At 38.6% G+C, this 19,965-nt stretch overlaps 1 protein-coding gene across 3 annotated transcripts in view; it reads left to right on the plus strand.

The window, feature by feature from the left end:
- aco1 (aconitase 1, soluble) overlaps positions 1-19,965 on the plus strand; it is a 134,103-nt gene that overhangs the window by 88,457 nt on the left and 25,681 nt on the right. For all 3 annotated transcript variants that reach the window (XR_011353040.1, XM_069922881.1, XM_069922883.1), the window contains exon 10: positions 322-438. Coding sequence is in view for 2 of the 3 variants with exons in the window: in XM_069922881.1 (XP_069778982.1) it covers positions 322-438 (117 nt within the window). In the remaining variant the exon portion in view is untranslated. The remainder of the gene's footprint in view (positions 1-321; positions 439-19,965) is intronic.

Below are 19,965 nucleotides of genomic sequence, written 5' to 3' on the forward strand. Positions count from 1 at the left end.
GTGAGACTAATTTGGCAAACTCATTCAAGGCACAGAATGCATGATATTAGAGAAGGACTGTTGTTTCATTTGGTCTCTAAATGGATGCTTTTCTGAGAAGTATTGGGAAAAGCTAACAGCAAATAAAACCAGTTTACGTAGACTTTAATGATGTGCAGTTTATGGAAATGCTTCTTAGATGCTGCACAACCAGATAATGATTCATGATAAATTCTTCTCTATTTCCAAAAAAAGTTATTAAAAAGTTAGGGGAAAATGTTTTCATAGAGTGATTGCTTCATCTATTAGCTCTTACAAACTTTGTTCTTTTATTGCTTGCAGATTGTGGAATTGGATCTTAGCACTGTGGTGTCTTGTTGCAGTGGTCCCAAACGACCTCAAGATAAAGTGGCAGTATCTGATATGAAGCAAGATTTTGAAAGTTGTTTGACTGCAAAGGTGAGTACAAAGGTGCTGTCCACCAATAGAAATGGATTACAATGAAAGTTCTGAGCATAAACTAGCTAAAATGTTGGAATCAATGCATTCCTTTTTAAGGAAAGTACCAAGTTGAAGTGCCTCTGGTCTCTATTCAGAAACTGCACAGATAGTGGGTAGGTTTGTTGATGGCATCAAAATGCCTACGATATTTGTTTAAAAAAAATATAGTACAACCTGGAAAGGGTATGAAATCAAGGCAAATAGATTTTGTGATAGTCTTGTGTATAATATCCCCTGACTTCTCACCTGAAGAGTGTTGCAACTGAGCTATGAACATTATTTCCCAGTGTCTTGGGCATTATTAATCCCTCTACCAAGTAGAAATGTTGCAAAAATGAAATGTTATTTTTTTTTAAACTTTATTTATTCATTCAAAAAACAAATAATATATGACATATACAGCAATTTATGAACATGAACATTTTTTTATATATAGAAAAAAAAGAACACCCCCTTCAGCCAACTCTCCTAAAGAGAGCCATAAAAAAGAAAAAATATTTAAAAAAAAGTTAAATATACATATTAAAATCTAATCAATATAAATTGAAATGTAAATATTCTGAGTATAACAGCCACTTATTAATAAAAAAATTATAATTATCATGCGAAACATACGTAATTTTTTCCATTATTAAACAATATTTCATCTCATTATGCCATCTATTAATATCAATCATATTTGTTTCTTTCCACGTACTAGCAATATTTTTTCGCTACGGATAAAGCTAAATATACAAAAGCAAGCTGAAACTTATCTAATCCCAAGCCTTTCAGAGATTGTAAACTACCCAATAAAAGTACTGTTGGATCTAAAACTATTTTAATCTTATACAGATATTCTAAAAACAATTGAATTTTCTTCCAAAAAGATTGTATATGTATACATGACCAAATAGCATGAAAAAAAGTTCCAACCATATCACCACATCTAAAACACATATCTGATTTAAAACCATATTTTTTTAATTTTTCAGGTGTCAAATATAATTGATGTAAAAAATTGTAATTAATCATTGCATAACGTGCATTTATCAATCTAGTTTCTTTCTTTGGCTTGGCTTCGCGGACGAAGATTTATGGAGGGGGTAAAAAAAGTCCACGTCAGCTGCAGGCTCATTTGTGGCTGACAAGTCCGATGCGGGACAATCTAGTTACACTATCATAACAAATATCTAACCAATCCATTTCAGAAAAAGTAAAACCAATATCCGCTTCCCATTTACGTTTAGACCTATCTCAACCATTTTTATCCATACCATCCTGTAATATTTGATACATAAATGAAATATAACCCTTCTCTGGTACCTTCATAAGAGAAGTCTCAAATTTAGTCATTTTAGGTATAGTCATATCTCTACCAAGCATACATTTTACCAAAGATCGAATTTGATAATAAAGAAATAAAGAATTCTTATCAATACCAAAATCTTCCCTCATCTGATTAAAAGATGAAAACTTACCCTCTTTAAAACAATCTCCCAAATTTTTCACACCTTTAAATCTCCAATGCAATAAATTTCGATTATGTATTGAAAAAGAAATGAGTTAATTATTATACAACAGAGTCAAAGCCAATAATTTACCCCTAGAATCTATATTTTTATTTTTCTTTATTCATAACTTCATTAAATGTTTTAGTATAGGAACATTATGTTGTTGTAACAAATTTATATTCCACCTAAACAAAAATTGATGTATTTCAAATTCAGAAATACTTGCCATCTCAATTTTAGCCCAACTAGGAGGCTGTACCAAATCCATCAATGAACTAATAAATTTAAGTTGGGCTGCCTTATAATAATTTTGAAAATGTGGTAAACATAGTCCCCCTAACTCATATTTCCAAGTTAATTTATTCAAAGCTACTCTTGAAAATTTACCCCTCCATAAAAACTCCCTAACCATTTTATTTAAATCTCGAAAAAAAATTTTTATCAAGTAAATACGGAATAGATTGAAACAAATATTGCATACGCGGAAAAATATTCATCTTAATTGTATTTATCCTTCTCATTAAATTAATAGGTAAATCTTTCCATTTAATCAAATCAGTTTTAATTTTTTTCATTAACGGAACATAATTTAATTTATATAAAGATTGATAATTAACATTCAAAATTATACCCAGATATTTAATTCAATCAGTCCATTTCAAATTAATAACATTCTTATAAATTGAATAATCTCCTTCACTTACCGGTAATATTTCACTTTTGTTCCAATTAACTTTATATCCAGAAAGACATCCATATTGTATTAAACACTCCTTCAAGTGCAAAAGTGACTGAGCTGGGTTTGTTAAATACATCATCAGCAAATAAATTAATTTTATACTCCTCATCTAAAACTTTCATACCTTGTATCTGTGTATTTTGTCTTATCAACTTTGCTAAAGGTTCAATCACTAATGCAAACAAAGCTGGTGAAAAAGGACAACCTTGATGAGTTGATCGAATTAACTTAAAAGATTCTAACCCATCCAGTCATCAATACTCTAGCTACTGGTTTACTATATAGAGCCCTAATCCAACCAATAAAAGAAGGACCAAACTTAAATGTCTCCAAAACTTTAAACAAAAAATTTCATTCAACTCTATCACATGCTTTTTTTTTGCATCTAAGGATATCACCATCGGGTGATCTAAAGATTCTCGAAATCTATTAATCAAACTAATCTCGTGCAAAATGTTATCTGAAGCATTTCTATTCTTTATAAAACCTGTTTGATCAATGTGAATCAACTTTGGTAAAAATTTAGCCAATCAATTCGCTAATATTTTAGCTATTATTTTATAATCTACATTTAACAACGAAATTGGTCTATATGAAGATACTTTCAAAGGATCTCTATCTTTTTTAGAAATTACTGTAATTAAAGCACTAGAACAAGACTCAGGTAAATCATAATGTTCTCCAACTTGACGTAATACATCCCTAAACACTGTAGATAAATTATCATTTAAAATTTTATAAAATTCAACCGAAAATCCATCATCACCAGGCAATTTACCGTTCAGCATTTCCAGCATAGCCATTTTAATTTCCGAATCAGTAAATGGTTCATCTAACTCCTGTATATCTCCATCCTCTAATATTGGTAAATTCAACTGTGATTTTAAAAAAATATCAATCGATCCAGTTTCCTGTTTTCTTTCCGATGTATATAACTTTATATAAAATGAATAAAATTCATCATTAATCTCACGAGGTTTATAAGTAATAAGAGAATTCTGTCTAACAGCATTAATAGTCCTCGATATCTGTTCTTTCTTTAATTGCCACGCCAATACCTTATGTGCTTTCTCTCCCCATTCGTAATACCGTTGTTTAGTCCTATTAATCACACATTCAAATTGATAAGATTGCAAAGTATTATAAGATCTTTCTTCAACGCTTGGACCTGGATTGCCATCTTGGATTTTTTAACTTTTTTCAGAGATTTATCTAATAAAGGTTCCAAAACACAATTAAAATCAGCACCAACTAAAATATTATCATTAGCTTGACCCAAACATAAAAATGCATCCGAAATAAACCTGCATTTGGAGCATAAATATTAAGTAAAGTCCAAAATTCACTAAAAATCTTACAGTTCAATTTAATCCTGCCTTTTCCTCCATTGATTGTAATTCAAAAGATAAAATTTTATGTATCAAAATTGCTACACCTTTAGCTCTAGAATTAAATGAAGAATATACATGCCCAACCCAATCCCTTTTTAATTTCACGCTTTCCTTCACATTCAAATGTGTTTCTTGCAAAAAGGCAATATCAATTTTCATTTTCTTAATATATGACAAGACTCACTTACGTTTAATCGGACTATTTAATCCTCAAACATTAAAAGTAGCAAACCTCAACTTTGACATATCTACTATTATTACTAAATACCAATAATATCTTTATATAAATACTCAAATCAACGTATATAGGCCCTCCAATAACAAAAAAAATCACAACTTAAAAACTAAAAAATAAAAATAAAAAAAACAAAGAAAAAAAAAGGAAACCCCCCCCCCCCACCAAAAAAAACCACCAAAAGGCAGTAATCCCCTAAACAAAAATTGGGTGTCGGTCACCCAGCAGTGACTGATGACTAGTAAAGAACTTAGTTCAGATCTCTCCCTCCCCAGCCAAACAATCAGTAACATCAAAGTATCATAATAACCATATAACTGTTTACAGCACGGAAACAGGCCATGTCGGCCCTTCAAGTCCGTACCGGTTCACTTGAACAACTCCACTAGCTCCTCCGCAAACTCCTGAGGAAGTGTTGGCTGCCTTTCCCAGGCAGTGAAGAGATGTGGATGGAGTCTTTGGAGGGGATGGCAGTACACTGGACTTGACTTGAACATCTACAGAGCTCAAGGAGAACTCAGCAGGTCAACCTGTGTAAAAATTCAATGCTGGGGAATCTCAGCAGGCAAAGTAGTGCAAAAACTCAATGCTGTAGAAACTCAGTAGGTCAAACAGTGAACAAAAGAAAAAATAGAATAAGAAAATTCTTCTTTTCATCCAGAAGATTCCAATCTCGAAGATCCCATTTCGGAAGGAGGTAGACTCTTTCCATTCCTGTTTTTCCCATTTTTGCCATTTATTCCATTTCCAGAGCTACCAAATTTTTCTTTTTTTTTTCTTTTCAATTTTTTATTTTTCACACCATAAATCACATTAACCATGATACACACTTTTTCCTTTTCACACATATACAGTGCCATTTTCTCCCCCCCCTCCCTCCTCCCATCCCACCCTCCCTACCTCCCCCCTCCCGTCCATTTAAGGTACAAAATCTAGGATACATTAAACCAGTCAGACAATGTTGTCATTCAATAAAAATACACCAGAAATTCCACTGAGTCCATTCTTTTCATTTCCTTTTCCTTCCGTTAACTTAGGTAGTGATTGTCCACGGTAGGTTTTCGCTATTGTTTTTCATGTAAGGCTCCCATATTTGTTCAAATATTTCAATATTATTTCTTAAACTATATGTTATTTTTTACAATGGAATACATTTATTCATTTCTATATACCATTGTTGTATTTTCAAATTATCTTCCAATTTCCAGGTTGACATAATACATTTTTTTTGCTACGGCTAGAGCTATCTTAACAAATCTTTTTTGTTCATCCTCCAAATCAATTCCAAATTCTTTGTTTTTTATGTTACTTAGGAGGAAGATCTCTGGATTCTTTGGTATATTGTTTTCTGTTATTTTATTTAATATCTGATTTAGATCTTCCCAAAATTTTTCTACTTTCTCACGTCCAGATTGCATGAATTGTTGTTCCCATTTCTTTTTTACATCGAAAACATCTATCAGATACTGTTGAGTCCCATTTATTTAACTTCTGAGGTGTAATGTATAGCCTGTGTATCCAGTTATATTGTATCATACGTAACCTCGTATTTATTGTATTTCTCATCGTTCCAGAGCATAACTTCTCCCATGTTTCCTTTTTTATCTTTATATTTAAATCTTGTTCCCATTTTTATTTAGTTTTACCATTTGTTTCCTCATTCTCCTTTTCTTGCAGTTTAATATACATATTTGTTATAAATCTTTTGATTATCATTGTATCTGTAATCACATATTCAAAGTTACTTCCCTCTGGCAAACTCAAACTGCTTCCTAATTTATCCTTCAAGTAGGATCTCAATTGGTAATATGCCAGCACTGTATCTTGAGTTATATTGTATTTATCTTTCATTTGTTCAAAGGATAATAATCTATTTCCTGAAAAACAATTTTCTATTCTTTTAATCCCTTTTTTCTCCCATTCTCTAAAGGAAAGGTTATCTATTGTAAAAGGGAGGCACTTGTTTTGCGTCACTATTAGTTTTGGTAATTGATAATTTGTTTTATTTCTTTCTACATGAATCTTCTTCCAAATATTGAGTAGATGATGTAATACTGGAGAACTTCTATGTTGTACCAATTTTTCATCCCATTTATATAATATGTGTTCAGGTATCTTTTCCCCTATTTTATCTAATTCTAATCTGGTCCAATCTGGCTTTTCCCTTGTTTGATAAAAGTCTGATAGGTATCTTAATTGTGCGGCTCTATAATAATTTTTAAAGTTTGGAGTTGTAAGCCTCCTTGTTTATACCATTCTGTTAATTTATCTAGTGCTATCCTCGGTTTCCCCCCTTTCCATAAAAATTTCCTTATTATTTTCTTTAACTCCTTGAAGAATTTCTCTGTCAGTTGTATTGGCAATGCTTGAAATAGGTATAATATCCTTGGAAAAATGTTCATTTTAATACAGTTTATCCTTCCTATTAGTGTTAGTGGTAAATCTTTCCAATGCTCTAAATCGTCCTGTAATTTTTTCATTAGTGGATAATAATTGAGTTTATATAGTTGGCCGAGATTTTTATTTATTTGTACACCTAGGTATCTTATTGCTTGCATTTGCCATCTAAATGGTGATTCCTTCTTAAATTTTGAGAAATCCGCATTATTCATAGGCATTGCTTCACTTTTATTTAGGTTGATCTTGTAACCCGACACTTCTCCATATTCCTTCAATTTCTTATATAATTCTTTTATTGATAGTTCTGGTTCTGTGAAGTATACTATAACATCATCCGCAAATAAACTGATTTTATATTCCTTGTCTTTTATTTTTATCCCTTTTATATTATTTTCTGTTCTTATCAATTCTGCTAGTGGTTCTATAGCTAACGCAAACAATAAAGTGGGCATCCCTGCCGTGTTGACCTGCTTAAGTTAAATTGCTTTGATACATGTCCATTTACTGTCACTTTCGCTAATGGTCCCTTATATAATGCTTTAATCCAATTAATATACTTCTCCGGTAAACTGAATTTTTTTAATACTTTGAACAAATAATTCCATTCTACTCTGTCAAAGGCCTTCTCTGCGTCTAAAGCAACTGCTACTGTTGGCGCTTTATTCCCTTCTACTGCATGAATTAAGTTAATAAATTTACAAATATTGTCTGTTGTGCGTCTTTTTTTGATAAATCCAGTTTGGTCTAGATTTACCATTTTCGGTACATACTCTGCTAATCTGTTTGCTAATAGTTTAGCTATTATCTTATAATCTGTGTTAAGTAAAGATATTGGTCTATATGACGCTGGTGTGAGTGGATCTCTCCCTTGCTTTAGTATTACTGTAATTATTGCTGTTTTACATGAATCTGGTAAGCTTTGTGTTTTATCAATCTGGTTGATTACTTCCAGGAGGGGCGGAATTAATAAGTCTTTAAATTTTTTATAGCATTCTATTGGGAATCCATCCTCTCCTGGTGTCTTATTATTTGGTAATTTTTTTATTATCTCTTGTATTTCTACTATTCCAAATGGCTCTGTTAATTTATTTTGTTCCTCTATTTGTAGTTTTGGTAGTTCAATTTTAGTTAGAAATTCATCTATTTTCCCTTCTATCCCTTCGTTTTCAGTTCGGTATAATTGTTCATAGAATTCTCTAAAGTTTTCCTTAATTTCTTTTGGATTATATGTAATTTGATTGTCTTTTTTCCTTGATGCCAATACCATTTTCTTAGCTTGTTCTGTCTAAACTGTCTTAGCTTGTTCTTTCTGCCATGCTAGGATTTTGTGCGTTTTTTCACCTAGTTCATAGTATTTCTGTTTTGTCTTCATTATATTCTTCTCCACCTTATATGTTTGTAGTGTTTCATATTTTATTTTTTTATCCGCCAATTCTCTTCTTTTAGTTGTGTCTTCCTTCTTTGCTAATTCTTTTTCTATATTTACTATTTCCCTTTCCAACTTCTCTGGTTCCTGATTATAGTCGTTTTTCATCTTGGTTACATAACTTATTATTTGCCCTCTAATGAATGCTTTCATTGCGTCCCATAGTATAAACTTATCTTTCACTGATTTCGTATTTATTTCAAAATACATTTTAATTTGTCTTTCAATAAATTCTCTAAAATCCTGCCTTTTAAGTAACATGGGGTTTAATCTCCATCTATACATTCTTGTACGGGCAGGAGCAAGGGGGAGACGGCGGCCCCGGCCTCGGTCGTGTGAGGCAGGCGGAGGCCCCGATACGGGCAGAGAGTTGGAGGCGGCGGCCCCAGTCCAGGCACAGGGAGAGCAGCAGCGGCCCCGGTCCGGGCGAAGGGTAGACGGCGGCGGCCCCGATACGGGCAGGAGCAAGGGGGAGGCGGCGGCCCCGGCCTCGGTCGAGTGAGGCAGGCGGAGACCCCGGTCCGGACAGGGAGTGGGAGGCGGCGGCCCCAGTCCGGGCACAGGGAGAGCAGCAGCGGCCCCGGCCCCGGTCCGGGCGAAGGGTAGACGGTGGCGGCCCCGATCCGGGCAGGAGCAAGGGGGAGACGGCGGCCCAGGCCTCGGTCGAGTGGGGCAGGCGAAGGCCCCGATCCGGGCAGAGAGTGGGAGGCGGCGGCCCCAGTCCAGGCACAGGGTGAGCTGCGGCGGCCTCGGCCCCGGTCCGGGCAGTATGGACCGACCTAGGAGGGGAGGCAGGCCCCTCCAGCCCGGGTAAGAAACCTGCATAGGAGAAGGCCACTCCGATATAAAACCTACGACCCAAGGACCTCGCTGCCACGTCCCAGCTTGCTTGGCCACGGCACACGAACCATGGGTGTAAAGGGTGGGGCCAGTACTGCGCACACTGCACTCCACCTAAAAGCTCCTTTGCGCAGGCCCGAGGACAGGTCCACGTCCTCCCCCTCCACGTCCTCCCCCTCCACGTCCTCCCCCTCCACGTCCTCCCCCTCCACGTCCTCCCCCTCCACGTCCTCCCCCTCCACGTCCTCCCCCTCCACGTCCTCCCCTCCACGTCCTCCCCCTCCACGTCCTCCCCCTCCACGTCCTCCCCCTCCACGTCCTCCCCCTCCACGTCCTCCCCCTCCACGTCCTCCCCCTCCACGTCCTCCCCCTCCACGTCCTCCCCCTCCACGTCCTCCCCTCCACGTCCTCCCCCTCCACGTCCTCCCCCTCCACGTCCTCCCCCTCCACGTCCTCCCCCTCAAAAGATGCTCACAAACTCAAGCTAGCATGCTGTAACATCAGAACCATGCTAGACAAGGCTGACAGCCACCGACCTGAACGTCGGTCTGCCCTCATTGCACATGAACTCCTCAGACTTGACATCGACATAGCCGCTCTCAGTGAAGTCCGCCTGGCAGATGTAGGCAGTCTCCAAGAACGCGGCGCGGGCTACACACTCTACTGGTCTGGCAAGCCTTCGGATGAACGACGCCTATCTGGTGTCGGCTTCGTGGTCAAGAGCTTCATTGCCTCCAAACTCGAAAACCTTCCGACAGGCCTCTCGGACCGAATCATGTCCATGCGACTCCCACTTCAAAACAAGCGTCACATCACCCTCATCAGTGTCTATGCTCCAACCCTCCAGGCGGAACCAGCAGAAAAGAACAAGTTCTACACCGACCTGCGCAACCTCATCCAACGTACCCCTACAGCCGACAAGGTTGTCATCCTGGGCGACTTCAACGCTCGTGTCGGCAAAGACTCAGAAACCTGGCCAGGAATCCTGGGCAAGCATGGCGTCGGCAAGTGCAACGACAATGGGCGCCTCCTGTTGGAGCTCTGCGCAGAACAGCGGCTTGTCATTACAAACACCCTTTTTCAGCAGAGGGACAGCCTTAAGACCACCTGGATGCATCCCCGATCCAAACACTGGCACCTCCTGGACTACATCCTGGTGCGAGAAAGTGACAAACGAGATGTGCTCCACACCAGGGTCATGCCTAGCGCGGAATGCCACACTGACCACCGGCTGGTTCGCTGCAAGCTCAACCTTCACTTCAAACCAAAGCCCAGGAACAATAAAGCCCCCAGAAAGAGGTTCAATGTTGGAAACCTGCAGTCAGACGAAGCGAGAGGAAACTTCCAGGCAAACCTCAAAGCAAAGCTCGACGATGCAACCCGCCTCACGGACCCGTCCCCTGAAACCCTCTGGGATCAGTTGAAGACTACCATACTGCAATCCACTGAAGAGGTACTGGGCTTCTCCTCCAGGAAAAACAAGGACTGGTTTGACAAAAACAGCCAGGAAATCCAGGAGCTGCTGGCAAAGAAGCGAGCTGCCCACCAGGCTCACCTTACAAAGCCGTCCTGTCCAGAGAAGAAACAAGCCTTCCGTCGCGCATGCAGCCATCTTCAGCGCAAACTCCGGGAGATCCAAAATGAGTGGTGGACTAGCCTCGCCAAACGAACCCAGCTCAGCGCGGACATTGGCGACTTCAGGGGTTTCTACGAGGCTCTAAAGGCTGTGTACGGCCCCTCACCCCAAGTCCAAAGCCCGCTGCGCAGCTCAGACGGCAAAGTCCTCCTCAGCGACAAGATCTCCATCCTCAACCGATGGTCAGAACACTTCCAATCTCTTTTCAGTGCCAACCGCTCAGTCCAAGATTCCGCCCTGCTCCAGCTCCCTCAACAGCCCCTAAGGCTAGAGCTGGATGAGGTTCCCACCCTGGATGAGACATATAAGGCAATCGAACAACTGAAAAGTGGCAAAGCAGCAGGTATGGATGGAATCCCCCCAGAAGTCTGGAAGGCTGGCGGCAAAACTCTGCATGCCAAACTGCATGAGTTTTTCAAGCTTTGTTGGGACCAAGGTAAACTGCCTCAGGATCTTCGTGATGCCACCATCATCACCCTGTACAAAAACAAAGGCGAGAAATCAGACTGCTCAAACTACAGGGGAATCACGTTGCTCTCCATTGCAGGCAAAATCTTCGCTAGGATTCTACTAAATAGAATAATACCTAGTGTTGCCGAGAATATTCTCCCAGAATCACAGTGCGGCTTTCGCGCAAACAGAGGAACCACTGACATGGTCTTTGCCCTCAGACAGCTCCAAGAAAAGTGCAGAGAACAAAACAAAGGACTCTACATCACCTTTGTTGACCTCACCAAAGCCTTCGACACCGTGAGCAGGAAAGGGCTTTGGCAAATACTAGAGCGCATCGGATGTCCCCCAAAGTTCCTCAACATGATTATCCAACTGCACGAAAACCAACAAGGTCGGGTCAGATACAGCAATGAGCTCTCTGAACCCTTCTCCATTAACAATGGCGTGAAGCAAGGCTGTGTTCTCGCACCAACCCTCTTTTCAATCTTCTTCAGCATGATGCTGAACCAAGCCATGAAAGACCCCAACAATGAAGACGCTGTTTACATCCGGTACCGCACGGATGGCAGTCTCTTCAATCTGAGGCGCCTGCAAGCTCACACCAAGACACAAGAGAAACTTGTCCGTGAACTACTCTTTGCAGATGATGCCGCTTTAGTTGCCCATTCAGAGCCAGCTCTTCAGCGCTTGACGTCCTGCTTTGCGGAAACTGCCAAAATGTTTGGCCTGGAAGTCAGCCTGAAGAAAACTGAGGTCCTCCATCAGCCAGCTCCCCACCATGACTACCAGCCCCCCCACATCTCCATCGGGCACACAAAACTCAAAACGGTCAACCAGTTTACCTATCTCGGCTGCACCATTTCATCAGATGCAAGGATCGACAATGAGATAGACAACAGACTCGCCAAGGTAAATAGCGCCTTTGGAAGACTACACAAAAGAGTCTGGAAAAACAACCAACTGAAAAACCTCACAAAGATAAGCGTATACAGAGCCGTTGTCATACCCACACTCCTGTTCGGCTCTGAATCATGGGTCCTCTACCGGCACCACCTACGGCTCCTAGAACGCTTCCACCAGCGTTGTCTCCGCTCCATCCTCAACATCCATTGGAGCGCTTACACCCCTAACGTCGAAGTACTCGAGATGGCAGAGGTCGACAGCATCGAGTCCACGCTGCTGAAGATCCAGCTGCGCTGGATGGGTCACGTCTCCAGAATGGAGGACCATCGCCTTCCCAAGATCGTGTTATATGGCGAGCTCTCCACTGGCCACCGTGACAGAGGTGCACCAAAGAAAAGGTACAAGGACTGCCTAAAGAAATCTCTTGGTGCCTGCCAAATTGACCACCGCCAGTGGGCTGATAACGCCTCAAACCGTGCATCTTGGCGCCTCACAGTTTGGCGGGCAGCAACCTCCTTTGAAGAAGACCGCAGAGCCCACCTCACTGACAAAAGGCAAAGGAGGAAAAACCCAACACCCAACCCCAACCAACCAATTTTCCCTTGCAACCGCTGCAATCGTGTCTGCCTGTCCCGCATCGGACTTGTCAGCCACAAACGAGCCTGCAGCTGACGTGGACTTTTTACCCCCTCCATAAATCTTCGTCCGCAAAGCCAAGCCAAAGACTGCAAAGAAAAAACATACATTCTTGGAGGGATGTCCTCTAACTTTATTGTGAATATTAAGGGTGAATGGTCCGATAGTATTCTAGCTTTATATTCTGTTTTTCTTACTCTATCTTGCATACGGGCTGATAACAAAAATAGGTCTATTCTTGAGTATGTTTTATGTCTAGCCGAGTAATATGAATATTCTTTTTCCTTTGGGTGTTGTTTCCTCCATATATCCAAAAGTTGCATTTCTTCCATCGATTTAATTATAAATTTGGTTACTTTGTTCTTTCTGTTAATTTTTTTCCCAGTTTTGTCCATATTTGAATCCAAATTCAGGTTGAAATCCCCTCCTATTAATATGTTCCCTTGCGTATCTGCTATCTTCAAAAAGATATCTTGCATAAACTTTTGAGCTTCTTCGTTAGGTGAATATACATTGAGTAGATTCCAAAACTCCGAATATATCTGACATTTTATCATTACATATCTCCCTGCTGGATCTATTATTTCCTCTTCTATTTTAAATGGCACATTTTTACTAATTAATATAGCTACTCCTCTTGCTTTTGAATTATACGATGCTGCTGTTACGTGTCCTACCCAATCTCTCTTTAATTTCTTGTGCTCCAATTCAGTTAAATGTGTTTCTTGCACAAATGCTATATCAATTTTTTCTTTTTTCAGTAAATTTAGCAGTTTCTTCCTTTTAATTTGGTTATGTATTCCATTAATATTTAAAGTCATATAGTTCAACGTAGCCATTTTATACTTTGTTTATCTTCCCTTTCCGTTTCTCCATCATTACCTTTCCTTCTTATCCATTTCTGTTTTCTTGTTTTGAACCCTTTATAAGACAACATTCCTAAAACATCCAACATTTTCCTTATTCTCCTATTTAAAACTTCTTTAGCCCCAATCTCCCCTTCCCCTCCTGAGTTGTCCTTTATCCTTTGTCGGACAACCACATCTCCCCTCTCCATTTGGATTTGTGAATTCACTCGCAAGCGTCAGCTGATTTTGCAGTGACTGTAACTCCTCCCCACCCAGCCCCCCCCAGAAAAGATTTCACTTTTCATATGTAACAAAGGTCACTCTTTTAATTCCCTCCTTATTCCCTCTATTCCATTTCCTTCCCTTATATTAATTCTTGTCTATACTCTCTATATTTTCCTCTAAATACGGATACATTCATGTATGCACAGTATACATATACACACATATACCTCTTTACCCACATACACATAAATCGTGGTCATTTTTACTCTTATTACATGTCTTCATCTCTCTGCTTGTTTTGTCGTTGTTCTGCAAATTTCCTTGCTTCCTCTGGATCCGAGAATAGTTTTTTTCCATAAGATCGTTTTCGCTGTATTGAACTCCTTCCTCTTCTTCAGGAGTTCAAAACTTATGTGTCTTTTTAGTTCGCAGTCTTTTGTACTCTCGTTACACGTCTTCATCTCTCAGTCTATTTTGTAATTGTTCTGCAAATTTTCGTGCTTCCTCTGGATCCGAGAATAGTCTGTTTTGCTGTCCTGGAATAAATATTTTCAATACCGCTGGATGCTTTATTATAAATTTATACCCTTTCTTCCATAAAATCGCCTTTGCTGCATTGAACTCCTTTCTCTTCTTCAGGAGTTCAAAACTTATATCTGGATAAATGAAGATTTTTTGCCCTTTGTACTCCAGTGGCTTGTTGTCCTCTCTTACTTTTTCCATTGTTTTCTCCAGTACCTTTTCTCTTGTAGTATATCTTAGGAATTTTACTAAAATAGATCTTGGCTTTTGTTGTGGTTGTGGTTTAAAGGCCAAAGCTCTATGTGCCCTTTCTATTTCCATTTCTTGCTGTAGTTCTGGACATCCTAGGATCCTGGGGATCCAATCTTTTATAAACTCTCTCATATTCTTGCCTTCTTCATCTTCCTTAAGGCCCACTATCTTTATGTTATTTCTTCTGTTATAATTTTCCATTATATCTATTTTCTGAGCTAACAGCTCTTGTGTCTCTTTAACTTTTTTATTAGATTCCTCTAATTTCTTTTTTAAGTCCTCTACCTCCATTTCTACTGCTGCTTCTCGTTCTTCCACCTTGTCCATTCTTTTTCCCATTTCTGATAAGGTCATATCTATTTTATTCATTTTCTCTTCTGTATTGTTTATTCTTCTTCTTAAATCATTAAATTCTTGCGCTTGCCATTCTTTAAATGACTCCATGTATTCTTTAATAAGAGAAAGTATATCCTTTGTCTTGCCTTTCCCTTCTTCTTCTATTTCACTGTACTCTTCCTCTTCCTCTTCTTCTTCCTCTGGGTTGGCCATCTGTTGTTTCTTTGTTGTCCTTTTCTTCTCTTCTTTCTTGTTTTCGTTGTCTTCTATGTTCTCCTCTTGCTGCTGCTGTTCTGCAGCTGTCGTTGCCGGCTGTGGAGATCGACTCCCCAGCTGGTCACCCCTCCCATCGGTGTGTTTTTTTGCATGCGCGGTTGCGCACTTTTACTCGGCTCAGCGAGCCATTTTTGTAGTCCACTTTCTACCGACCTGAGGGAGCGGGTTTCTCTCTCCACCGCGGGCCTCTTCGAACAGGTAAGGCCTTCTCCTTCTTCCGTTGTCTTCTCTTCCTCTCTTCTTACCGTTGGTTTCGATTTTCCTTTTTTCGTCGCCATCTTCTTTCCACCTTTATACTCACTTTACTTTCATTTTTATTTTTGTGCCTTTGTATTTTACTTTATTTTTTCCGACTTTTCTGGAGAGGGCTGGAGTTCACCGTCCGACCACTACTCCATCACGTGACTCCTCCAGAGCTACCAAATTTTTCTTTGGGAGATAATGGTGGACTACGTCTTTGTCCTCTTATATCTGGCGATGAATCAGCAAAAATCATTGCTTCATGATCAGTCTCAAAAAACCGAAATTGATAGTCTCCGTAAAACACCTTCAATACTGCAGGGTAACGAAAAGTAGACTTATCACCTTTACCCCACAAAACTTCTTTAACTGGATTGAATCGATGTCGACGTTGAATGACATCTTCACTCAGATCAGGATAAAAAAAGACTCTGCTATTCTGAATCAATAATGGAGTTTGTCGTCTCGCATTTTGTACTGCTAGTCGAAGTATTGCTTCTCTATCCAAATAACTCAACATCGAATTATTACCGGACTCAGTGGTTGACTAGCTGAGGGTATTCTTCTTAAAGCTCTATGGGCTCTTTCCAGTGCCAGTCCCCCAGAGAAAAATTCTTGCCCTAATATTTGCGGAATCCATTCTTTAAAAAAAACGAAGAGGGTCTTGTCCTTCTGTACCTTCTGGCAAACCAACAATTTTCACATTATTCCTTCTGCTTTGATTTTCCAAATAATCTATTTTTCTTTCTAGCTCCTTCTCACGATCTCCCAATTCAATTACTGATTTTTCCACCTTCAACACTTTTTCTGTTAGAAGTCACTTGCTTACAGTCCAAAAAAGCAGTCTGAAGTTTTAAAAATTCTTTATAAGATGCATCCACACGTGTCTTAACCATATTTAAGTCTGAACTTATACCAGCATTCATTTGAACCATTTCATTCATTTGAGATGTCAACAAAGGTTTTATAACAGCTTGAATAACTACATTTAATTGCATACACTGTGAATTGGTAAATCTCAGCTCTGCTCTCTCTGATATAGTGGCAGAACAAGGTAACTGCAGCTCCTGCTGCAACTCAACAGAAGGTATTTTAAAAGTTTTACTGCAGGTCTGGACTCCCAGCGACGGCACCCCGACTTCCTCAGGGGGTCGCCGCTGGTCTCCCCCCGTATCTCGTTATTTTCTCATCAACTCGCGAAGAAAAACTATTTCTTCAGATTGAAGTGCTACCTGATGCATTTCCAAAAATGGAGTTGTCTTCCTGCGTGCTCCCTCCATTGAAATCAAAAGGCTTTCCAAATCAGGGTCCACTTCTTGGGAACACACACCTTCTTCCGGAGAATGGGTAATTCCAGCACCATCCTTCATTTGATGAGCAATAGGTATTTTTTTAGCCCCCACAGGCGATCTTTGGGATTTAGGCAATGAAAAGATTGAGCCTGGGGCTGTATCAAGTCGTCTAGGCCCCAAATCTTCAGCACTTCAAAAATGTAACTTATTTTGAACTTGAGGTTTAGTCTTTTTACCATTAGTGGCCATAATAATTCCTTAATACTATAAACTAAAATTTTAAAAGTTTAAACTTGAAAACAAAGAGTTAAAAAACAGGTATTTAAAAGTCTGGCCCGAGAGGTCGAGATTGCACGTCTAGACTCTACGCCATCTTGCCACACCCCATGAAATGTTAATTAAAAAAAAACTTGATATTCTTAATAAATGAGCTGACTGAGAAATTTTGGGATATATAAGCATTTTATTTTGCAAGATATCAATGTGTGAAATAAATTGGCTGAGATATTAGAGACAAAAGTCTTAAAATTACAGTAAAAATCTCCATTATCAAGCATTCAAATAACTGGCAAAAAGAGGAAGGAATAAATAAATATATTTAAAAATTTTTAAAACTTGTAGCAATATAAAAGGCCAATTCAGCCCTATGAGTCCGTGACGCTTATTTTACACCCCATTAACCTTCACCTTGGCACGTTTTATGAAGTGTGGAGGAAACTGAAGAAAACCCATGCAGACACAGGGAGAACGTACAAACTCCCTTCAGACAGCACAGGATTCAAACCTAGGTCCGGTCTCGATCAATGGCACTGTAAAGGTGTTGCGCTAAATGCTACACCATTCATGTCACTCCAATAGATTTAAATAAATAAGAGTGGGTGGATGGACCCTGTGGGGAGCACTGAGACTTCACTGGACATGCACAGGCTGGCCTCACTGAATGGGCAATGCCTCTCAATTCAAGAGCACTCTTTTTGCTGTTGCCACTTGCATGGAGGTGAGTCAGGTTGCCAGCGTGAGTAAGTTGCGTCAGGGGCCTGACCGGGATATTTGCATGGAGGTGAGTTGGGTTGTGCCCATGGGCTGACAGGGGCACTGGTATGGAGGTGAGTTGGGTTGCGCTTAAGGCCTGATCAGGACACTTGTGTGGAGGTAAGTCAGGTTGTGCAGAGGGTCTGACCGGGACACTGGCATGGAGGTGAGTTGGGTTGCACTAAGGATATGACTTGGACACCAGGATGAAGAACCGGTCGATGCAGCAAGGGTGAATCTCCCAAAGTGTCTCCCTATCTCTGCCTAGTAAGAGTCTTTATCTTTATTAGTATTAAATATATTACTAAGGTTTTACCTGTAAACTTGGGGGAGAGGGTTAATTTTGACAGTGGCATGGATAGCATAGCATCTAGTGCAATGCTGTTACAATGCCAGTGGGTTTGAATTTAAATTTTGTAAGTTATGGGAATTACTTGATTAAAGTGAACTTTTCAAAATTGAAGACGACTATATTGATTTAAAAAAAATTATTTTACATTTTGCACTGTCTTTTGTCTTTTTAAATGTTTTTTTGAAAATTTTATTTAAGAATTTTACAAAATATTACAAAAAAAGACAATACAAGATACAAATACAGATATATAAAAAAGGAAGAAAAATATAAAAAATAATAATAATGATAATTAACCCCCCCCACACCCCTCCCTCCCTCAACTAACTACATCATCTTAACTCCCTCCCTCACCCCTCGGAGCCTTAAAAAAAATTGTACATTTAAAATTATGTAATCAACGTGCCAACTCTTTTCATAACTCTTACTTAAGATCAATAACCATAGAATCCAAATATAAACTCCACATTTTAATAAAAAAAGAATAATTATTTCACAAATTGTAAGTTATTTTTTGCAAATATAAACACAATTGCAATTCGTTATGCCATCTTTGTATATTCAATTCCACATCATTTTTCCAAGTTATCGCTGTACATTTTCTTGCAACCGCTAACCCTAACCACAAAAATGCCAATTGTTCAATCCCAAAGTAACAGCATTTATATAACCCAGTAAACACATCATTGAATCCATTTGCAAATCGATTTTAAATAAATCTCTCAAAAATTTAATAACTTTTTCCCAAAAAAGTTTAACTTTCTTGCATGTTCATACACAATGCACAAAAGTACCTGTCTTTTCTCCACATCTAAAACATAAATCTGTTGGACTAAATCCATATTTCTTCAACTTCTCAGGAGTCAAATATAATTGATGAATAAAATTATAATTAACCATACTATAATCTCACATTAATTAATTTTGTAACACTATCCATACACATATTTAACCATTCCTCCCAAGACAATTCAATATCTAAATCTTTCTCCCATTTCTCTTTTAACCTATCTAACCCAACTTTATCCATCTTTTCTTGCAACAACTTATACATATCCAATATAAATCCTTTTGTTTCCTTGCCAACCATTAAAATCTCAAACTTAGATTGACTTGGTAAAGTTAATTTCTTACCAAATTGTATTCGCAAAAAAATCCCAAACTTGATAATAAGCAAAAATAGAATTTGCAGAAATACCAAATTTCTCTTGTAATCTATTAAATGTAGAAAATTTACCCGCCTCAAAACAATCTTGTACAATACTAATTCCTTTCAATTTCCATTTATTCAATTAAGGATTATCCAAAGAAAACGGAATTAATTTATTCTGATACAACGGTGATTTAATTGAAATTTTCCCTTTAGAACCTATAAGCTGATCCTGCTTATACCAAATATCCAGTATATGTCTTAATACTGGTAAATTATATTTTTGTAACAATAAAGGATTCCATTTGATTTTTTCGAAAATTTGATCCAATTCAACTTTTGCCCAGGCCAGTGATTGTTGAACATTAAACAACCTATTAATGAATTTCAACTGTGCCGCTTCTTAATAATTTTGAAAATTTGGTAGTTGAAGTCCTCCCGATTCATACCGTCATGTTAATTTATGCATAGAGACCCTAGATAATTTACCCATCCATAAAAATAATCGAATTACTTTATTTAATTCTTTAAAAAATTTCTTCGGAGTCACACATGGAATAGATTGAAAAAGATATTGCATACGAGGATGAATATTCATTTTTATACAATTTACTCTCCCAATTAAAGTTAATGGCAAATCTTTCCATTTCTATAAATCAATTTTAATCTTATTCTACAAAAGCATATAATTCAAAATATACAAGTCCTGATAATCTTTATTAACTATAACTCCTAAATATTTAATCTTATCAGACCATTTAAATTTAGTAATCTGTCTACAATCTAAATAATCCTCATTTGATATTGG

This window comes from Narcine bancroftii, chromosome 1 (assembly GCF_036971445.1).
Source record: "Narcine bancroftii isolate sNarBan1 chromosome 1, sNarBan1.hap1, whole genome shotgun sequence".
In the NCBI taxonomy this organism is placed as follows: domain Eukaryota; kingdom Metazoa; phylum Chordata; class Chondrichthyes; order Torpediniformes; family Narcinidae; genus Narcine; species Narcine bancroftii.